The sequence below is a fragment of the Hibiscus syriacus genome, unplaced genomic scaffold, assembly GCF_006381635.1.
Source record: "Hibiscus syriacus cultivar Baekdansim isolate YM2019G1 unplaced genomic scaffold, ASM638163v2 tig00004620_pilon, whole genome shotgun sequence".
NCBI lineage: Eukaryota > Viridiplantae > Streptophyta > Magnoliopsida > Malvales > Malvaceae > Hibiscus > Hibiscus syriacus.
The window spans coordinates 33,360-53,081 of record NW_024062020.1 but is presented as its reverse complement, the minus strand read 5'-3'; the positions used below and the strand labels follow the sequence as shown (position 1 = coordinate 53,081).

Sequence of the window (19,722 nt, the reverse complement as noted above, 5' to 3'; positions counted from 1 at the left end):
TAGTTTACTTTTGAAACATGAAAATGACTATCGCAACGCGGAAATGGCTATTGCAATGCGAAATGAAAATCGCAACGACAAAATCGCAATGCGAAATGAAAGTCGCAATGCGATTTGTGTTTCGCGTTGCGATTTTGTCGTTGCGATTTCATTTCGCATTGCGATTTTGTCGTTGCGATTTTCATTTCGCATTACGATTTTGTCGTTGCGATTTGCATTTCGCATTGCGATAGCCATTTCCGCGTTGCGATAGTCATTTTCGCGTTGCGATTTTAAGTTTCGTGTTGCGAAAGTAAACTATTCTTCTTCTGGAATGTTTATATATGTTGTCCTTTTAAATGTTTATATAAGTGCTTACTTATGGAATGTTATCTGAGCATTTTATGAACTATGATAGAATAATGACTTGGGTGAATACAATGTTAGTTTGAAACATATTTGTCTTTGTTTAATATCATGTCTGTTTATTTACTGATTTATGTATTAATTTTTTTTAGCGGCCTGATAAGGTGGATGCTTTACGTCGGGTTTTCCTTGCACGACGGAGTTCACGCATCAGACGGCGTGGACGTGCTATTACGTCTCTGTTCACCCCAATGGTGCGAAGGCTCCGCAAGAAGAAGCCCGACTCACCTGTCATCACTCAAGAGTCCCCTCCAATCGTTCAAGAGGCCCCTATCCTCCCTTAAGAGTCCCCCCGCACCGTTCAAGAGGCCACTGTCATCGTTGAAGAGGTCTCTCCCACCATTCTAGAGCCCGATTCACATGGGGTAATATATTGAAGTATTGAGAAACCCCCACCGGTTCCGGACATGATGGATGAGAGTTGGCTCTCGTATGAGTTACCGGCTAGTACCCTTCCGGTATCTGAAGTGGAGAGGAGACAACTACCGGAAACAATTGTGGATAATACCCTTTGGGCTAAGACCGCAGTTGATTTTTATCTACATGAGCGGAGCCAAGGGTGTTACACTGACATAAGCAAACTCAACGATAAAATGTTTTTGTTGCTTGATCGGTCTTGGTGGGGTGTGCTATTAGGGGTTGAAGACAGTGGCTATTTCGATGGGGAGGTAAGTCTTATATTTGACTTATATATGATTTTGATTAATTTTTTTAAAAATTAATGTAATTCACTAATATATGTCTTTTTTTTTGTAAAACAACATATCGATGCGTGGGTGTCACGTCTTCTAATAATAAGGAAGCTTAGGAAAAATAAAAAAAATTCGCGATATACAATAATGTCGGCGGCTTTTCACGCAGTTCACTTGAAGAATCAACGAAATGAATCATTTTCGTTGGGCAACGGACAAGCTAAATTTTATCATGCATGGTGGGAGGTCGATAAGGTTAGTGTTTATTTTTTAAATTTTTTAAAGGTGTTCATAAATAAGTGCGCAAATAAATGAATTATTACTTATGATTGCAGGTGTTTATCCCTGTTTTGGAACGTCGTCATTGGCTTCTCGTCCAACTTCAGCTCCCATCCCTGAAGATAATAGTATATGACAACATGATAAATTACATATCACTGTCTGATTTGAGAGATACTATCAAGGGATGGAGCTCTCATTTGGCTAAATTCTTGGATGGGATTAATTATTGGACTCATTCTGGACACAAGAAGTCAAAGAAGTTCAATGTCACAGTTGTCAGAGACGAAACCGTGCCACAACAATCGCCGGGAGGCAGAGGGGATTGTGGTCCTCTCGTATGCATGTGCTTGGCGTGTTTGACGACGGGAAGCACAGAGTTTCTACCTCCCACCGATAGAGATAGAGCTGTAGTAGGCTTGTGGTTTCGGCATTATATGGCTAGAGCGATATATTCTAGACGCTGCCTACCTGCATCCACGTTATGAAAGTATCCATTGTTAATTGGTAAGTCAAATGCAAGTTTTGTTAACATATATACTCCTTTTGGTTTGAAAATGTTTGGTTAAGTACCTATAATTCAATAATTTGTTGTTTATATGTTTTAGATGTGTAGGAAGTCTTGTTTGAGCAAATGTTTGGTTTTTGCAGGTTAATCCTTAAGTGAGCTGCGTGAAATGGATGTACGGGTGCAAAAGTTGATTCATTGATTCAATAATTGATGAGGAAATAAGAATTATTATTTTTTGATTGTTTAATTGATTTGTAAAAAATGATTTGTAAATGTTGATTTGTTTAATTGGTGTGTACATAATTCTTATTTGTGCTTGTTTAATTGATTGAAATATAATAGTTGATTTGTTGATTTTCAATCTGCATTATGTTGAAGGCAAAACAGACTATCGCAACACGAAACTGACTATCGCAACGAGAAAATTGCAATGCGAAATGAAAATCGCAATGCGAAATTAAAATCGCAATGCGAAATTAAAATCGCAACAAGAAAATCGCAATGCGATTTTCATTTCGCATTGCGATTTTCTAGTTGGGATAGCCATTTTCGCGTTGCGATTTTTCATTTCGAATTGCGATAGCCATTTTCGCGTTGCGATAATTGAGCTCAATTCGGCTCTAAAGCTTCAAAGCTAAGCTTGACTTAAAAGTTCGCGAGCTTAAAATTTTTAAGCTCGATTTGAACTCAAAATAAAAATTTAATCTCGACTTGAACTAAAAAAAACTTAAAACAATAACATTCTCAGACTTAACTAGATTAAAACTCGAACTTGAATCTTAAATACATAAAAACTTCATATTTATTTTTTTAATAACATATAAATATAAATATTAATAATAATTTAATTTTAAAAAATAAAAAATTATTTTTTCGAGTTGCTCGTAAACTTTTTGAGTCTGGTATCAAGTAGCTCGTTTCAGTTCATTAAGAACTCGAGTCTAATTCATTCAATTCAAGTATTAACCGAGTCGAATTCGAATAACTCATTACATGTTTTGTTTCATTTATAGCCCTAATTGAGAGTGCCAACTTTTAAAGAATCAACAATTTAATGACCCAAAATTATAAAATTTTAAAGAGTTGCAAAATTTAAATCATCAATATAAAAGAAATATTTAAATTTATAAAGAGATTTAAGATTTTTGGAGATACGACCACTTCAACACATCTGGGTGCATCCTTACATGTAATGATCATAAATCATTTACAGCATTCGATAACAATATCACTTGCAAACATTTCCTTGCAACAACTACATTATATCTCCAATCAGACTACAAACGGTAAGGTTTAAACAACAGTTTCAATACATTAGAAGAGAATGGCAAGCAGCCATGCCAACGAAGGAGAAAAAGAAATTGAATTGCCTTAATACTGTAGAGATTTGTGCAGGGGAACTGGATTTTCAGCTCTCATTTTCTCGATTTTAGATTTGAACTCACCGTGAATTGACGCAAGTGATCTATGTCGAGAAGCGAAAGCAACACTGAATTGTTTAATCTCCGCTTCCAGATCTTTCCTTCTTTGTACTTCCGAGTTCAAGTCCTTCAAAATGTTTTCTTTTTGATTAGTTACAACCATGAGCTTCTGAGATGATTCAGACAACGATTTCTGCAACGAGTCTCGTTCTTCTTTCAACAGCTGAAACTCTCTTTCCAAGCTACCATAGCTTTCTTTAGAAGCCTCCAGCATGTTTTTACTGGCATCTAACTCTTGTTTAAGTTCACATCTTTCAACCATTAATCTACCGTTTAATTGTGTTTCTTCTTCATGCTTTCTCTGTGAATGTCACTTAAAACAGTTACGGAAAAGAAATGCGCACAAAAGCATGAATCAACCGGTAATAAATGTCAATTCGCTACGGTGTAAAGCTTGGGTTAAAAAGTTCATCATGTACAAGTATCCAATGATACCAATTAGACCTGTCAATTGGCCGGTTCAGTCAACTTGGATTCGTTAGTTCGGATTTTGAAAATTTCTAGTCATTGCATTTCAGCTCAATTTGGTTCTTGGTTACTCCAGATTCATGTCATTTCGAGTCCGGATCATTTCAAATTTGAGTTGTTGACTTTTTAAAGATTGCATCAAAATTTCATATTCGGATCAGAATTGACAGGTCTTGTGTCAATAAGTAGAATTGACCAGAAACACTCATTAATGCGTTTAAAGATAACAATTATCAAGAAAAAAGTGGTACGTAAGCCACATACTGACCTCGAGTTTATTCTTCTCTTCGATGACAAGTTCTAGCTGTCTCTTGAGATTTTGGAGTTCTTCTTTGTAGTTATCATTTGAGCAATCCTGAAAATGCAGCCTTATTAGTAAACTAAAAATTAATGCAGTTGCTCTTATGACCAATGCGATTTATCATACAAAGGCTTCAACAAATATACAATAGAAAATAACATGTATAATCCTGATAGCAAGATGAAGAATGAATGACTTTGAATTATCAACTCACAGGAGCTATATCTTGTGGTGGAAACGATTGAACTTTTCTTGCGGAAGTCATCTGAAGTGAATCAAGGTCTGCAATGTAGCCTTTATTCATTTTGAACCAAGTGTCCTCATCAGCTACATTGCTAAAAGAATCTGGAAGAGGACTGAAATCTGGCAACTGTGAATTATTTGATCTCATGGCAATAAAGGCGTTGCCAGCAGCTTTAAAACAAGGAGTTTTAAAATCATCTCCTCTATCGTTACAGTCATCTTTTGGGCTTTCTTTCCTGGAATCCTGCCCTCACCAAAAGAAAATTCATTAAACTTCATTCTCATAGCGAGAAATGTAAAAAGAATTCGAATAAGGCATTATAAAATAACGCATCTCAAATATTTGGCCATCCAAGAAAAGAATGGACTCAAAAATAATAAATAATTCTTTAATAGGTCAACTTCAAATTTGATGCCATACTTCATCACTAGAGAACAAAGAAATCCATGAGACTAGCTAAATGATTATAATATAAAATGAAATTTGCAACCAGAATTCAGTTACTGCCTTATACCACATTTGTAAATTTGTCCATTAATTGTTAAAATATTTGCTCTAGTCTGTAGATAAACATATGGCAGAGGAAGGTCATGTGAAGCAGGAAATTGTTTAGTTCAAAGGTTTAAGATTTCTGATCACCTGAATTACTGAAAAACCGCAAACAAGAAAGCAAAAGCCAGAAGGAAAAAAATTACAATTCTAAAGATAAATGAAGTGTTTAAACGATGGAAAGATGCATTGATTTCCAAGTAATGAGCTTAGGGGATGCAAAAATAGAGGTGGTGATCTTGTAGTTTAGGAACCACAATCAGACTGAGGTTATACCTGACTAGAACTTCTATCACCATCTGAAACCAGACTACTTAGGTTTTCAATCTTCAGCTGCTGGTCTCTAATGTGCTGTTCTCGTTCTTTGTGTGATCTTCTTTCCTCTTCCAGTTCCATTTCAAGCTTCTCACGCTCTAGTTCATACTGCAAATTGGACATCAGCAGACAAATATATATATGATATATAAATATGTACGGGCTAATAATTGGTGACACAAGAAGATAATGCAAGTTTTATAAAAAATATGAACCTTAAGCATGTCGTTCCTTAGCTTTAATATCTCTTGTTCCAGCACTTCAGAACGAGACCCCTGAACAAAGTTAAACTATGTTAGATAGCTTTTGACTCTATTGTTAGTATATGAGACCTGAGCCTCACCTGAAGCTTCCTGCGCAACTCCTCTATCTCTAACTGTTGCCTTTTAAGTAAGGCTGCATCAGTCATAATCTACAAACAGGTGGACTATGATTAGTTGTGTCAAATTCATGCCAAACCAATAAAATAAATTGATGAGAAGAAAAGTGGATTATTTCTCCTGTTTGTCATATGATAATATAAAAAAAAAATTCACAGTTTAGATTATAAACTGAGTTGAGGATCCATATATTGGTCCAAGAAAAGAAAGACAGACAAACCTCATTAACTTGGGCGCAATTTGTGATGCGTTTAGCTCTGCTAGCAAACAGAAGAGTTCCCTTGGTTTCCTCAACGTGAACCTAAACATGTGATATCACAGTTAAACCAAATGATCTGTTGAATACACTATTTAATCTCCCCTTGGGAAAAATATAAGGAAAAGAAACGGCCACAGAACAGCCATAAACACACACTGAAAGGAATACTACCTCTTCTGGTGCTAAAGTGCATATAATTGAAGTTTTGGCATTCCCACCTAGAGCAGTTTGGAGTATGCGGGTTAATTTACTATCACGATACGGAATATGTGCCCTGTAATGGACAATAAGTCATACGGCTAGAACATAGTTATTCCATCCTACGAGAAGTTACGTCGCAGGTGATAAGCAGTACCTTTGTTTCGCACCATTACTAAGTTTGTTAATTACATTACCAAGAACCATTAAGCTCTTGTTAATATACTTTCCTTCCTTCAAACGTACTCCGTCAGCACCAGTTTTAGCAATCCTCTCAGAACCAGCCAAATCTACTAAATTCTACCAGAAACAAAAAATGAAAGCATATATTAACAGGACAAATTAGGCTCCGAAAATGAAAAAAGGATTATATAGTGTGATGAGATACAAACCAAAACCGAGACACGTATTGAATCACTGCTTGAATAATCACCGAAAGGGCGTGAATCAATTCCCTTGCTTTCTATTACCTGGCAATGGAAAAGAAATGTAACAAGTATTAAAAGTAAAATTCATTCAGCTAATAAATATTCATGTTCAGCAATATATTAAAAGAACATTACCATTCTGAATATTGTATGAGACCTGCTACTTCGTGCATTCATATTTGTCTCACCAAAATGCCTATTAACTGTTCGTACAAAATATTAGCAAAAGTTCTTCCATATAAAACTAAGGGGGGAAATAAACAATTTCAAGGACCTTCTCCTGACTCTATGAGCTTTATCACTTGTTCAGCATTGCTCACAATTTCTTCTCTAAGACCCGCGACAAAAATCCCACGCTGAGAAAACAGGAAAACCCAGTTATTTCATGGTTTATGGATAAAAACAATTGAAACTTTATCGAAGTTTAATCAATGCCCGACCTCCAGACTCTCATGAATCTGCAATTTATGATTCTGTACCGCGAAAAGGTCATTAATTTCTTCATTATAAATTTCCATGTAGGAAACTCGGATCAGAAACTCTCGATCAGAAATCTGGGAATGCAATCCAACACCAAGAAAATCAACTTCAAAGCTTCAATTTTGAAATACCTAATCTCAATTAAAAACACTAGTCGGTTTAACTCACCATCTGTATTTTCTGAAATATATCGTTAACTGATCGATGGATAATTCCTGGATTGTTCGGGGAACCATTCATAGTGAATGTCTTGCCACTGCTCGTTTGTCCGTACGCAAATGCAGTCCCTAAAACATTAGAAAGAAGGTAAACGTTTTACTAATCAGTCGAACTTTAAACATGTCATCAAAATTAGATCCGAAAAAAGAAGAAGATGAAAACGAACCGTTAAAGCCGTCGACAGCGGCATGAATAACATCCTTCGTAAGAAGCTCATAAACCTTTCCATTAGAGCAAGTTTCATCGAATACATAATCTACGAACAAACAAAAAGCATTGGAGTTAAAAAAAGGAAAGGGGAGGGGAAAGAGGGAAACTGAGATTTACCGAAAGCATAAGAAATGCCCGAAATAGGGGTGCCGTGAAGTTTGTGAAGAGAGATACGATTGTCTTCGACTCTCCAGAAAGTTCCAGAAGAAGTTTCATGGGAGATCGGAGGTCTTAGTCTCACTGCAACGCAGATCTTCTCGGCCATTGTCTTTTCTTTTTTGAACGTTGAGTTGCAGAGAGAAGAGGCGGGATATTTATGCTTTGTTGAAATAATTTGGGCTCATTAGGCAGCTTCTACTGGTGTTTTCATTGAAAAGATTTGGGCCAACATCGGCCCTTTAAATGACTCCTTAATTATATAATGTTATTTTGTTGAGTCCCTCAACTATTAAAGGTTATAAAATGATTACCTAACTATTCATATATTTCAAACTAATTATTTTCGATTAAAAAAATGATGATTGTTTGAGTTAGACGTTAACATGTTGACTGAGATACAATAGTCATTTGAGATTCTAACATCAGATTTTATCACATCTCAGTTAATAGGTTAACGTATAGCTTGGACTGTTGTTAATTTTTGAACAAAAAAAATGAATTCGAAACATATGAATATTCAATGATCATTTTATAATTTTTAATAGTCGAAAAACTCAACAAAATAAAACCTTATAATCGAGGGATAGTTTTATAATTTTAAATAGTCGAGAGATTTAAGAAAATATCAACCTATATTCGAAAGACAATTTGTGTATTTTATCGTATAATTTTACTACCCGTAGTCCACTACTAATAATGGTTAGATTAAAGCATAATGAATAAATTTTTTTTAGCATTGATGATTAAGTTTTTAAACTTTTTTGGCCTCGTGGCTCCCTTAAGAATATAAAATGATGTGACTTGTAATTAGATTTGACATGTCTTTTTTGTTGGATACGGTAGGTTGATTTCGATTTTCAACACCTAATGACTTTATATTTGCTCCGCCATTAATACAACTAAGAAACTTCATTATAAGATTTAACTTTAATATCTAATGTACTTATGGTCTTTAAATTTGCAAACTAACAATAATTCACAAGTTGGTTCCTAATTAGAATAAAATAAAAGTAAATACAAATAATTAAATTTGATTGACAGATAACAACATATAATTTGTAAACACATAAACTTATATAAATTTCAGTTCATTAAATATAAACCCCCTTTATAATAATAGTTTCCCCACTTTAAATCAACCTTGGCAGCCCATGCAAAAGAATATTGACCCAAAATCATTGGGGAATGGAAAGGATAGCCCAGCTCTTGTTCTTTTAACCTAATTTTAAGCAGCCATTTAACCAGAGTAGATGGAGCATACATATTCAAAAAAAAAAAAAAAACTCGTATCTACTAAAGCATTTTTCTTTCCATTTTCTTTTAGTTTTACAGAATATCATCCATAGATTTATCATTGATTTTTAATATTATGTACGATTTAAAAAATTTATTTTATTTTCAAAAAAATAAATTCATTGTGTTTTCATAGCGATTTAGAATAGTGATTATTTTTTCTATATCTATATATATTATCTCATATTGATTATATTTTTCATAGCCATCAACGCTCAAAGAAAATTACAGTGGGAAGAATAATTTTAATAGAATTCTATGATAGTTTTTAAGGTTTTTTTGATTTAAAATTTATTGTTTAAAAGAAATAATGCTAAAGTTTACCTTTTTTATTAAAAATATTTTCTCTTTATCCTTATAATTAGAAAGTCATGTTTTATAAAATTAAAATATATCATGGATTGCTACTGGACGACGAAATATATTTTGAAATTTATTAACATTTTAAAAAAAAAAAGATATTGTTAATAATCCTACAGGTACTGAAGTCATTAAAAGAACACCCAATAATTTGTTAGGTAATACACGGAGTATTTGAAATATAAGAAAGAAATACCATTCAAGTAATACACGAAGTGTTTGAAATACAAGAAAGAAATGCCATTCATGTAATATTTCCAAAGGAATTGCAAATGGATTTGTGAGTTCACCAATCATTGAAGGTTCTAAAACCCTAAGCCCACGACCAGAAGCTAATCAGTCGTAACCTAAACTTAATAGTCTATTTCGATCTAATCCAACCACTTAGCTCGATGAAACCTAACCTAAAACCCACGTGACTTAAAATAAAAGGATTTGTGTTTATGACATACTCTGATATAATTTGATTTGATCCAGTCCTACCCAATTTATTTCAGTCTAATTAAACTGAATCGACTCATATAATATAATGTTAACTTAAATCCACTCAATTTGATTTAATCTGACTTGTTGATCAACCTTGATCGAACCATTTGACTTGAAATGAGAATTGAGTCAAACCAGTTGACTTTTCGGATTGACCCGTTAACTTTTTTCCTTAACTTTTCATTTTGATCTTGACTTTGACATAACCTGACAATTGATTGTTGAATGCCGTCAACCGTTGATCGTTGTTAATTTTTTGTTTTTGTTGACTTTAACTGATAAATTGACTTTTTGTATTAACTTCTCTTGTTTGATCAATTTAGTCGAATATATTCCATATTTTATTGATGTTAATATGATTATTTATCTCTAATTTTGAGGTTTTCTTGTGCTCTTCTATCGAATCCAAGTCAACTATCGTAAAACAAAAATTTACGCTTTTGAATTTGTAGTTCCGTAAAACAAGTTTGTGTCTTTCCTCATTTTCGATGCAATTAATATGATTATATAAGATCAAATCAACTCAAAATCCGTCAAGTTCAAATAATTTGATCATCCCTATTTCTAAACGACTTGTATTTGTAACTGTCAATAATAGCAATTACAGTGCATGAGATTAAGCGGGAGTATCGCGAAGAGTTTTTCAATTATAAAGGATATTAATGCCTTTATAAATGAAAATTTGTTATTGGCAATAGTGAATGATGAACTATAGTTCACTTTGCCTCTGAAATAAAAAGGAGAGGCACCCATAATATTACATGGAAAGGTTAATATAAAAACTCTTAGCTACCTCTATTTGATATTTCTGATCTACCAAATTAAGCTCTCTGGAACATACACAAAAGTATCCGAGCACTCGAGAAAAAGGCAGTGTTAGAAGAATCTAAATCTAATATATATAACCAATCCTAAATATATATGCTTTTTTTTATTATTATATGTCATGGAAGCTCCTAACCCAATTCTCAGCCATAGGTTACAATTTGAAGTACAAAGACAAAAGACAATTATGATTTCATGTTCATGTTCCTCAAGTAGCTAGAAAGTTTTTGTGCTGTGGGTTGGGAACAGATAAGAAACAAAAAAAACATGTTATGTCCTAAATACATGTTATATTCCATTGTACAGTCTAGAGGCGATGAGATGAGGATAAGAGACGGATATAAAATTTTATAATAAAGGTAAATTTAAAAAATTTAAAAAAATAATAAAATAATAAAATTTTAAGATGTAACAAAAATATTAATAAAAAATATTAAATTATATAAAAATTAAATATTTTGAAAAACCGCCCCTCTCAATCTATTCCTGTGGAGGACCCATATTAAATTCCTCCTAAGTTTTACATGTCTATCTAACGTCAACTCAATTAGCACTATAATTCCTATCATCATCAATTTAAAATAAATAAAGTTGATGTGGGTTACAAACAAATTAATTATTTTTTTAAAATTTATTTTAAACTCATCAGTGAATGCACATTAGATTTCTCTAATTGTTGCTGTCTTCTAAAATTCTCTAGATTTAAGTATTTTTTTGGTTACAAGATTTAAGTATTCAAAACTTCAGTTAACTATCTTATTAACATAAGTCTAATTAAATTCATGACTTATCTTTGATAACTTAAATCATTAATTTTGATCATAAAATTTTCAAATCTCACAGTATTTCTATATAGGTGACTGATCTTTCAATTTGATTAGCACCTATCGATAATATGTTGTTTGTTTATATTTAGCTTAATGATAAATTTGAATCCACTTATTAATGTTATGTACCTTTATAGATATGTAAAGACAAAGTTGAGGTTGATGTGTGTTTGTCATGTTTTAAGGCACTGATCAGATATAATTAAAACAGACAAGTCAAAAAGTGAGTTAAGTTCTTTGTTCAAATATCACATTGTTTAGTGATTAAAAGTATTTTGTACACATTGAGTGATTAGAGATAATGTTTATACACATATGTTGTTGCTGTCATTCGGCTTGTGTTAGCACATGTCTTTGATACATAATACATATATTTTTTCTTTTGAAAAAAATTCATACAACTTTTTAATAGTTCTAACCCTTTTTTTATTTCTCATTTATGACCATTCTTTTACAAACTCTAACAACTGTATTTTTACTGCAGGTAGGGATGCTAATTAGGCGGGGCAGGTGTGGGGAGACTCCTCCCGTATCCATTTCCGTCAAGAATTTTCATCTTCATCCTCGTCCTATGACCTATTGCAGGTACAAAACCTAAAATCGTCTTATCCTGCAACCCGCAAGACTAAAATTATCCCCGTCTCACCACCCATGTGAATCTTGAGATTCATCTAATCTTCCGCCCCATGCTCCACTTCATATAATATGTTTATATGTATCAGTTAAATATGTATAATTTCTTTTAATAAAAAAATATGAAATATTTATCTTAAGGACTCCGACTACCTATGTCACATTATTCCAACTTCCACTATTTAAAGAAAAAATAACAAGTTCCAAGTGGGTGTAAAATAAAGTAAGTCCCCACAAACCCACTCGTGCATTTTCAAAAGACGAAACTAAACATTAGAAGTCTTTAACTTACGGGTCAGAAATGAAAATTATTTTTATAAATATTTTTTCATTTTCATAAATATTTAAAAATAATATTAGTAAAATAAAAATCCTTTAAATCAATTTTGATATATTGTTTAAAATTTTCAAAGTACAAGAATTTTGAGGAAACCCCCCAACAAAAACACTAAAGTACAAAAATGATTGGCAATTGAACGTTGGGATCAAAAGGATGGAATCGAACGGTGCAACAAGAAAATAAGAAGACTGAAAAGGAAGCGGAAACACGTAGCCGGTCCTGCCCAAAGTTTTGGAAGATATTCCTTTCCCCTCTCCATTACCCCACCGGCCATCGTCATAAAAACAAACAACTTCCTTAACCCAACCATGGTTAGCCTTTTAACTCTATATAACATCACCTTCACCTTAATTCCCTTTAGCTCTCCTTTCTCTTTGCTTTTGCTCACTCACTTGGCTTGCTTCAAACTCAAGTATTCTAAAAACAGCTCTGGGTTTATTTATTTATTCCCCTTTGAATAAGATCAAACGGTGGTAATAAGTTGAAAAATGAGCTGCAATGGTTGCCGCGTGCTCCGAAAGAGATGCAGCGAGACATGCGTGTTACGGTCGAGCTTGCGACGGATCGAATCCCCCGAAGCCCAAGGCAATGCCACCTTGTTTCTCGCCAAGTTTTTCGGCCGTACTGACCTCATTTCTCTTATATCCTCTGTCCCTCAACCTCAACGCCCTGGTACCCTTTCAACCTTTACTTCAACACCAAACTTTCTTTTCTAAAAAATATATATTTTTACGTGTAGTTAACAAGTTCTGTTTTGTGTTTTTATAGCTTTGTTTCAATCTTTATTGTTTGAGGCATGTGGTCGTACCGTGAACCCGGTGAACGGAGCGGTGGGGCTGTTATCATGTGGGAAGTGGCACATCTGTCAAGCGGCGGTGGAAACGGTTCTTCAGGGCGGAACGTTAAGACCGATTTTGGGGTCTTCTTGGGCGGCAAGTTGTGATGAGTCATCGGATCGTTTCTGCGTTAACTCGTGCAGCTATGAGTCGAAGCCGTTGGTGATGGGAAATCAATCGGATTCGACGTCCTCAGATCTTAGCTTGTCTTTGACGGCTAGACTGGGCGGAGAAAGACGTGGAAGGCGGCACGATGAGGGAAATAAGAGAGCGAAAACGGAGTTATTTTTTTCGGAGGAATCGGAGACAACCACTTTTGAAAGGGATAACAACGAAGAAACGCACGACAGAAAGATTTTGGATCTCTTCGTTTGAAGGAAAAATAGTTTTTTTTTACGAACCGCCATGTAGCGAATATTTTAGTAATGATAATCATTAAAAAAATTATACATATACAAATCTATCTATTTTAATCATAGAATTTTATTTAAAATTAAAATTTTAGCTTTGAAATTTAAAATATAAATAAAAAAATATTAATAAGTAAGTTACATAATAATAATATTAAATAATAATTAATATAAATTAAAAAATTATTAATTTTTTAATAATAATGTAATCGTCAAATAATTAGAGGAATCATAATTTCTTTATTTTTTATTTTATTTTTTATATTTTGAATTTGAAAAGCTATGTATATAGAATACGTAAAATACATGTCCATAATATATGATTAAGGAAAATATAACATCTCATAATTAGGCAAATTATACTTTTAGCAATTTGGCATTATTCTCAATGATCAAAGTATTGGTTTTTTTATAAATTTTTATTTTTAACAACAATTTCATCATATAGGTTATTGCCGATTTTCTATATAAGTGATCAAAATAATTAAAATAATATATATTTAAAATATGTAATTTACAAAATTAAATAATTTAACCTTCAATAGTTTGTTTTCAGGACGTAAAATTGCATGAGGATGAAAAAAAGGAGAACATGCAAAATCATTGAGAGAGGCCTGCCAGCTGACACGTATCAAGATTCTAATACCTTTTAGGGTAAGCTACACATTTAGTACATAAATTATTAATTTTGTTCCATTTTGGTACCTAAATTTTATTTTTTTCAAAATCATACCTAACGTTTGGTTTAGGTATCATTTTGGTATCCTACCGTTAGACCTTAACGAAATGTTGTCCGTGGCATTTTTATAGGTAAATTACACCATTCATCACTCAACTATCTTCTCACTCCTATTTTGGTTACTAAAGTTTAAAGATTTCAGTATAATTACTCAACTTTCAAATTGTTCCTATTTTAATCATTCTAATTTATTTTATTAATATTTTTTATGACATGAATTTATTATTATTATTTTATTAGTATATAATTAAAATAAAAAATATATTTAAAAGTATACCCAAAACCAAAAATTATACCACAAACTAAAGTGATTAAATTAGGAGTAATTTGAAAGTTAAGTGATTAAATTTAAAAATTAAAATTTAGTGACCAAAATACGAGTGCGAAGATAGTTGAGTGATAAATGATGTAATTTATCCATGAAAATATTATCTACAACAGTTCCATTAAGTTTTTAATGGCGGGTAAATTAAACTTTAGATATGATTTTGAAAGAAAAAAATAAAGTTTAAGTACCGAAATGGAATAAAAATAATAATTTAGGCACTAAACCTGTAGTTTACCCTATCTTTTTTTATGGATACAAGGCATTAGGTAGAAACATTGAGGAAAATAAAAAGAAAGGGTTTGATCTCAAAAGATTTTTTTAAATGATTAATGTTAACTAAGGAATGAAAGATAAGTTTCATGGTTAAGTGCGATTATAGTAATATTTCATATATAGCAAAATGGATTAATCAGCCATTTATCTAATATAAGCATTCATTAATTAAGCTAATAAATCTTTGGTTGCTGCCATCTGTAATTGCTATAATTTTTCTAATTAAGCTAGATGATAAAAAAAACTAGTATTTTCTTGATATAAATTAGTGGACATCCTTTATTGAAATATGAGTATTTTCTTGCAAATACTCTCATAATCATTGTGAATTTATTGAAATATTACTATTTATAAACTAGTACTTTATATATATCATTTGTTTTGTTACTCCTCGATTAACTTATTAACAATGAAGATATGCCATTCTAGATTATATTTTCTTTTACTTATTTAACTTTTAAAATGTTTAATTTTCATATATTTTTCTTCTTTCCCTTCACCTTCAAATTCATCTACTTCAACACAACTAAACCATTATTTTTAACTCATATCATAAATATCAAACCCGTTAAAATTATCATAAAAAATCAATCAAAAAAGAAGATGAAAAAATATATCTAAATGGAACACTCGTATTTCATCATCTTATTGAAGAAGTCTTCAGCATCTCCCATATTCGGGTAGTTCTGCGGTGCGGCGCCTAAAAAACGGCTAATATACGGCGTGACCGGTTAAACAAGTGACCGGTTAAAATTTAGACCGGTTATGTTATATTATTTAACCGGAAATATTATAAAGTACAATAACATACTAGGTAGCGCTTATATAATGTAATAGGTAGCGCTTATATTTACCTATTTTATAAGTAAACCGGTATATTTATACCGATAGCATTGCAAATTTACCTATTACATTATATTATATTGAAAGGGTCCATACTTTTTATAAAAATGATCGATATTTCTTTTAAAGTTATGTAATTTATGTTTCAATTTTTTTTAATAGTGTTTCATGTTTTCCACCTACAATATTAATTTAATAATTTCATTTGCACAAAAAATTATTTGATTGTTTTGATATTTTATAAAATATTATTTAGAATTTTTAATTTAATAATAATATATATCGTAACGTAAAAAATAAATCATTAGACGCCTATAATTACTAAATTAATATCTTAAAACTCACTCAAAAGATAACCTTAAATTAATGTTTTCCACAGTGAGCATTGCAAATTTACCTATTACATTATATTATATTGAAAGTGTCATACTTTTTATAAAAAGGATCGATACTTTTTTTAAAGTTATGTAATTTATGTTTCAATTTTTTTAATAGTGTTTCATGTTTTCCACCTACAATATTAATTTAATAATTTCATTGCACAAAAAATTATTTGATTGTTTTGATATTTTAAAATAATATTTAGAATTTTTAATTTAATAATAATATATATCGTAACGAAAAAAATAAATCATTAGACGCCTATAATTACTAAATTAATATCTTAAAACTCACTCAAAAGATAACCTTAAATTAATTTTTTCCACAGTGAAAAAAGTATGGACACTTTTATAAAAAGGATAGACACTTTACAATATAATCACTACCTATTACATTATATAAACGATACTTATTACATTATATAAGCGCTACCTATTACATCATATGTTTACCTATTATATTGAAAGTGTCCATACTTTTTATAAAAATTATCGATACTTTTTTTTAAAAGTTATGTAATTTATGTTTCAATTTTTTTAACAGTGTTTCATGTTTTCCACCTACAATATTAATTTAATAATTTCATTACACAAAAATTATTTGATTGTTTTGATATTTTATAAAATATTATTTAGAATTTTTAATTTAATAATAATATATCGTAACGTAAAAAATAAATCATTAGACGCCTATAATTACTAAATTAATATCTTAAAACTCACTCAAAGGATAACCTTAAGAACACTTGAAGAAGCAAGAGAACAACTATCCAAGCAATCAAAAACGAGAAAATCCCAACATGATAACAACTGAACATATCATATCAATGTTCAAACTCAAGTTGTAGATTTTGATTTCCTTTTGCTTGGCATCATATGAGATTTGGATTTTGATTTCCTTTTGCTTGGCACCATATGAGCTTTGGATTTTGATGAGCATCGGAAGTATTTCAGACTTATGATTTGGGTGGTACTCAACTTATGATTTTAGTTGCTATTTGTTACATTTCTTGTATACCACCCAGATCATACGCCCGAAACGTTTCTGACGCTTTAAAGTTGACCAAAAATAAATGGTCGGGATTTCCCTCGCGTTTATACGTTGGAAAAAAAACAATGGAAATTAGGAATAATCAATGATAACATGCATATTGGCTTGGGCTAATATTATAGTGGAGCCGAAATATATATTGAAATTCAAACTCAAATTGAAATTTAAATTCAAACTCCAATTACATATGAAATGAATTTGAAATGCAGTGTTAAATTGAACATGAAAATTGCATAATTGATTCATACTGTTCAAGTAACATGCTTTATGAACCATCAAGCTAAAAGACAATATTGATTGAGTTCAAAGCTGAGTTGTGAGTTGATGGAGTTGTCACACTTGTCACATGGTTGGAATAAAGTACTCACATGCGAGATAGATTGTTTTGTTATACATAACCCATCTCAACTGAATGAAATATACATACAATATAATCAACCAAAACATACTTACACAACAAATTTATATATAACAATGTTCAAATAATGTACCCACAAAAACGAAATTAATCCAATGAAAAAGAGTTATTTCTAACAAAGTCCGGAACATTATTTTTCCAAATAATGTACCCATAACAATGTTCAATTAATGTACCCACAACAATGTTAATTGATTTGTTGTTTAATTTTCAATTTGAATTATTTGATTTAATAATTTCATTTGCACAAAAAATTATTTGATTGTTTTGATATTTTATAAAATAATATTTTGAATTTTGAATTTAATAATATATATCGTAACGTAAAAAATAAATCATTAGACGCCTATAATTACTAAATTAATATCTTAAAACTCACTCAAAAGATAACCTTAAATTAATGTTTTCCACAGTGAAAAAGTATGGACACTTTTATAAAAAGGATAGACACTTTACAATATAACCACTACCTATTACATTATATAAACGATACCTATTACATTATATAAGGGCTACCTATTACATCATATGTTTACCTATTATATTGAAAGTGTCCATACTTTTTATAAAAAGGATCGATACTTTTTTTAAAAGTTATGTAATTTATGTTTCAATTTTTTTAACAGTGTTTCATGTTTTCCACCTACAATATTAATTAATAATTTCATTTACACAAAAAATTATTTGATTGTTTTGATATTTTATAAAATATTATTTAGAATTTAAATTTAACAACATTAACCAAAGATAATAATATGTAATATATATTTATGTTTTTAATTTAATAATATATACCGTAACGTAAAAAATAAATCATTAGACGCCTATAATTACTAAATTAATATCTTAAAACTCACTCAAAAGATGTATATACCTAATATGTAGTTAACAAACATACCTAAATATGTAGTTATTGTACATACCTAAATTTAATGATAATATACTTGTTATTGTACATACCTAAATATGTACTGCGAATTTAATGTTGTACCCACCCTTTAACTACCACTACCAATGCCACATCCTATTGAAGCAGCACGACAGAAACATGTTCAAAATGAACCTTTGTTTACATCTCCATCAACTCCTGGAGCACTGAACTTGCACAACAAAATTTTTGCCATGGATAATACTGATGTAGACAATGTTAAGCCAACCGAGGAATGCCATGAAGTACATAATGTTGATGAATCTGACAGATTGGTTGGTCAGCTCTTCTGTTCACGTGATCAAGCTTGGCACTTTTACAAGGGATTCGCACGGGAACATGGGTTTAGTGCACGTAAGGGAACAACACGGCTTGACGTGGAAGGGAATGTGAAGACACAAGAATTTTGTTGTTCCAAAGAAGGGTTTCGAGTATCAAAAGTCAATACTGTTGATCGTCAACGTACTCATACGCCAGTCACAAGAACAGGATGTAAGGCTAGAGTCGTAGTTACAACAACAAATACAAACGATCAGTGGGTTATAAGTAAGTCTGATCAGAAACATAATCATGCATTGTGCACATCTGCTATGACACCATTTATGCGTTCTAATAGAGCTGTAAGTAAGGCTGATATCGATGAGGCAACAACATTGAAAGAGGTCGGTGTTGGCACGTCACAAGTAATGAACTATTTAACGCAGCAGGCAGGGGGCTATCATAATGTTGGATTTACACATAAAGACCTCTACAATGCACTTCAAAGAGGTAAAGCAAAGGAAATCGTCGATGGGGATGTGAATGCGCTTATTGCCTACTTTGATTATAAGAAACATGATGATCACGGGTTTTTTATGACATACTCGGTAGACGAATCGGGGGCATTGTATAATCTTATTTGGTCGGATTCTACATCGAGATCGGATTACACATGCTTCGGTGATGTAATTGCGTTCGACACAACGTACAAAGATAATTTTGTATGGTCGACCAATTATGCCTATTGTTGGTGTCAATCATCACTATAACACAATTGTGTTTGCCACTGCCATAATCGCTGACGAGACGTCTCAATCTTTCGAGTGGGTGCTACAGAATTTTTTAGAAGCCATGATGAATAAATCACCTATTTCTGTTGTAACCGATGGGGATAGGGCAATGCAGAGGGCTATCA

The 19,722-nt window shown here is 31.7% G+C and overlaps 2 protein-coding genes across 2 annotated transcripts; one reads left to right on the top strand and one right to left on the bottom strand.

Moving 5' to 3' along the window:
* Positions 1–3,207: 3,207 nt before the first annotated feature.
* On the bottom strand, positions 3,208–7,750 carry LOC120195507 (kinesin-like protein KIN-7N). The gene is made up of 16 exons (XM_039197515.1): positions 7,537–7,750; positions 7,376–7,465; positions 7,159–7,277; positions 6,951–7,064; positions 6,785–6,866; positions 6,646–6,713; positions 6,475–6,552; positions 6,240–6,382; positions 6,056–6,158; positions 5,846–5,926; positions 5,589–5,657; positions 5,461–5,520; positions 5,207–5,353; positions 4,352–4,624; positions 4,105–4,191; positions 3,208–3,669 (listed from the first exon to the last, which is right to left on the bottom strand). Exons 1-16 carry the CDS (start codon positions 7,682–7,684, stop codon positions 3,259–3,261), a joined length of 2,073 nt encoding a protein of 690 aa, XP_039053446.1. The 5' UTR covers positions 7,685–7,750; the 3' UTR covers positions 3,208–3,258.
* A 4,994-nt stretch (positions 7,751–12,744) lies between these two features.
* Positions 12,745–13,568, top strand: LOC120195319 (LOB domain-containing protein 39-like). The gene is made up of 2 exons (XM_039197389.1): positions 12,745–13,014; positions 13,111–13,568. The coding sequence occupies exons 1-2, from the start codon at positions 12,831–12,833 to the stop codon at positions 13,551–13,553; spliced, it is 627 nt and encodes a 208-aa protein (XP_039053320.1). The 5' UTR covers positions 12,745–12,830; the 3' UTR covers positions 13,554–13,568.
* Positions 13,569–19,722: the final 6,154 nt, after the last annotated feature.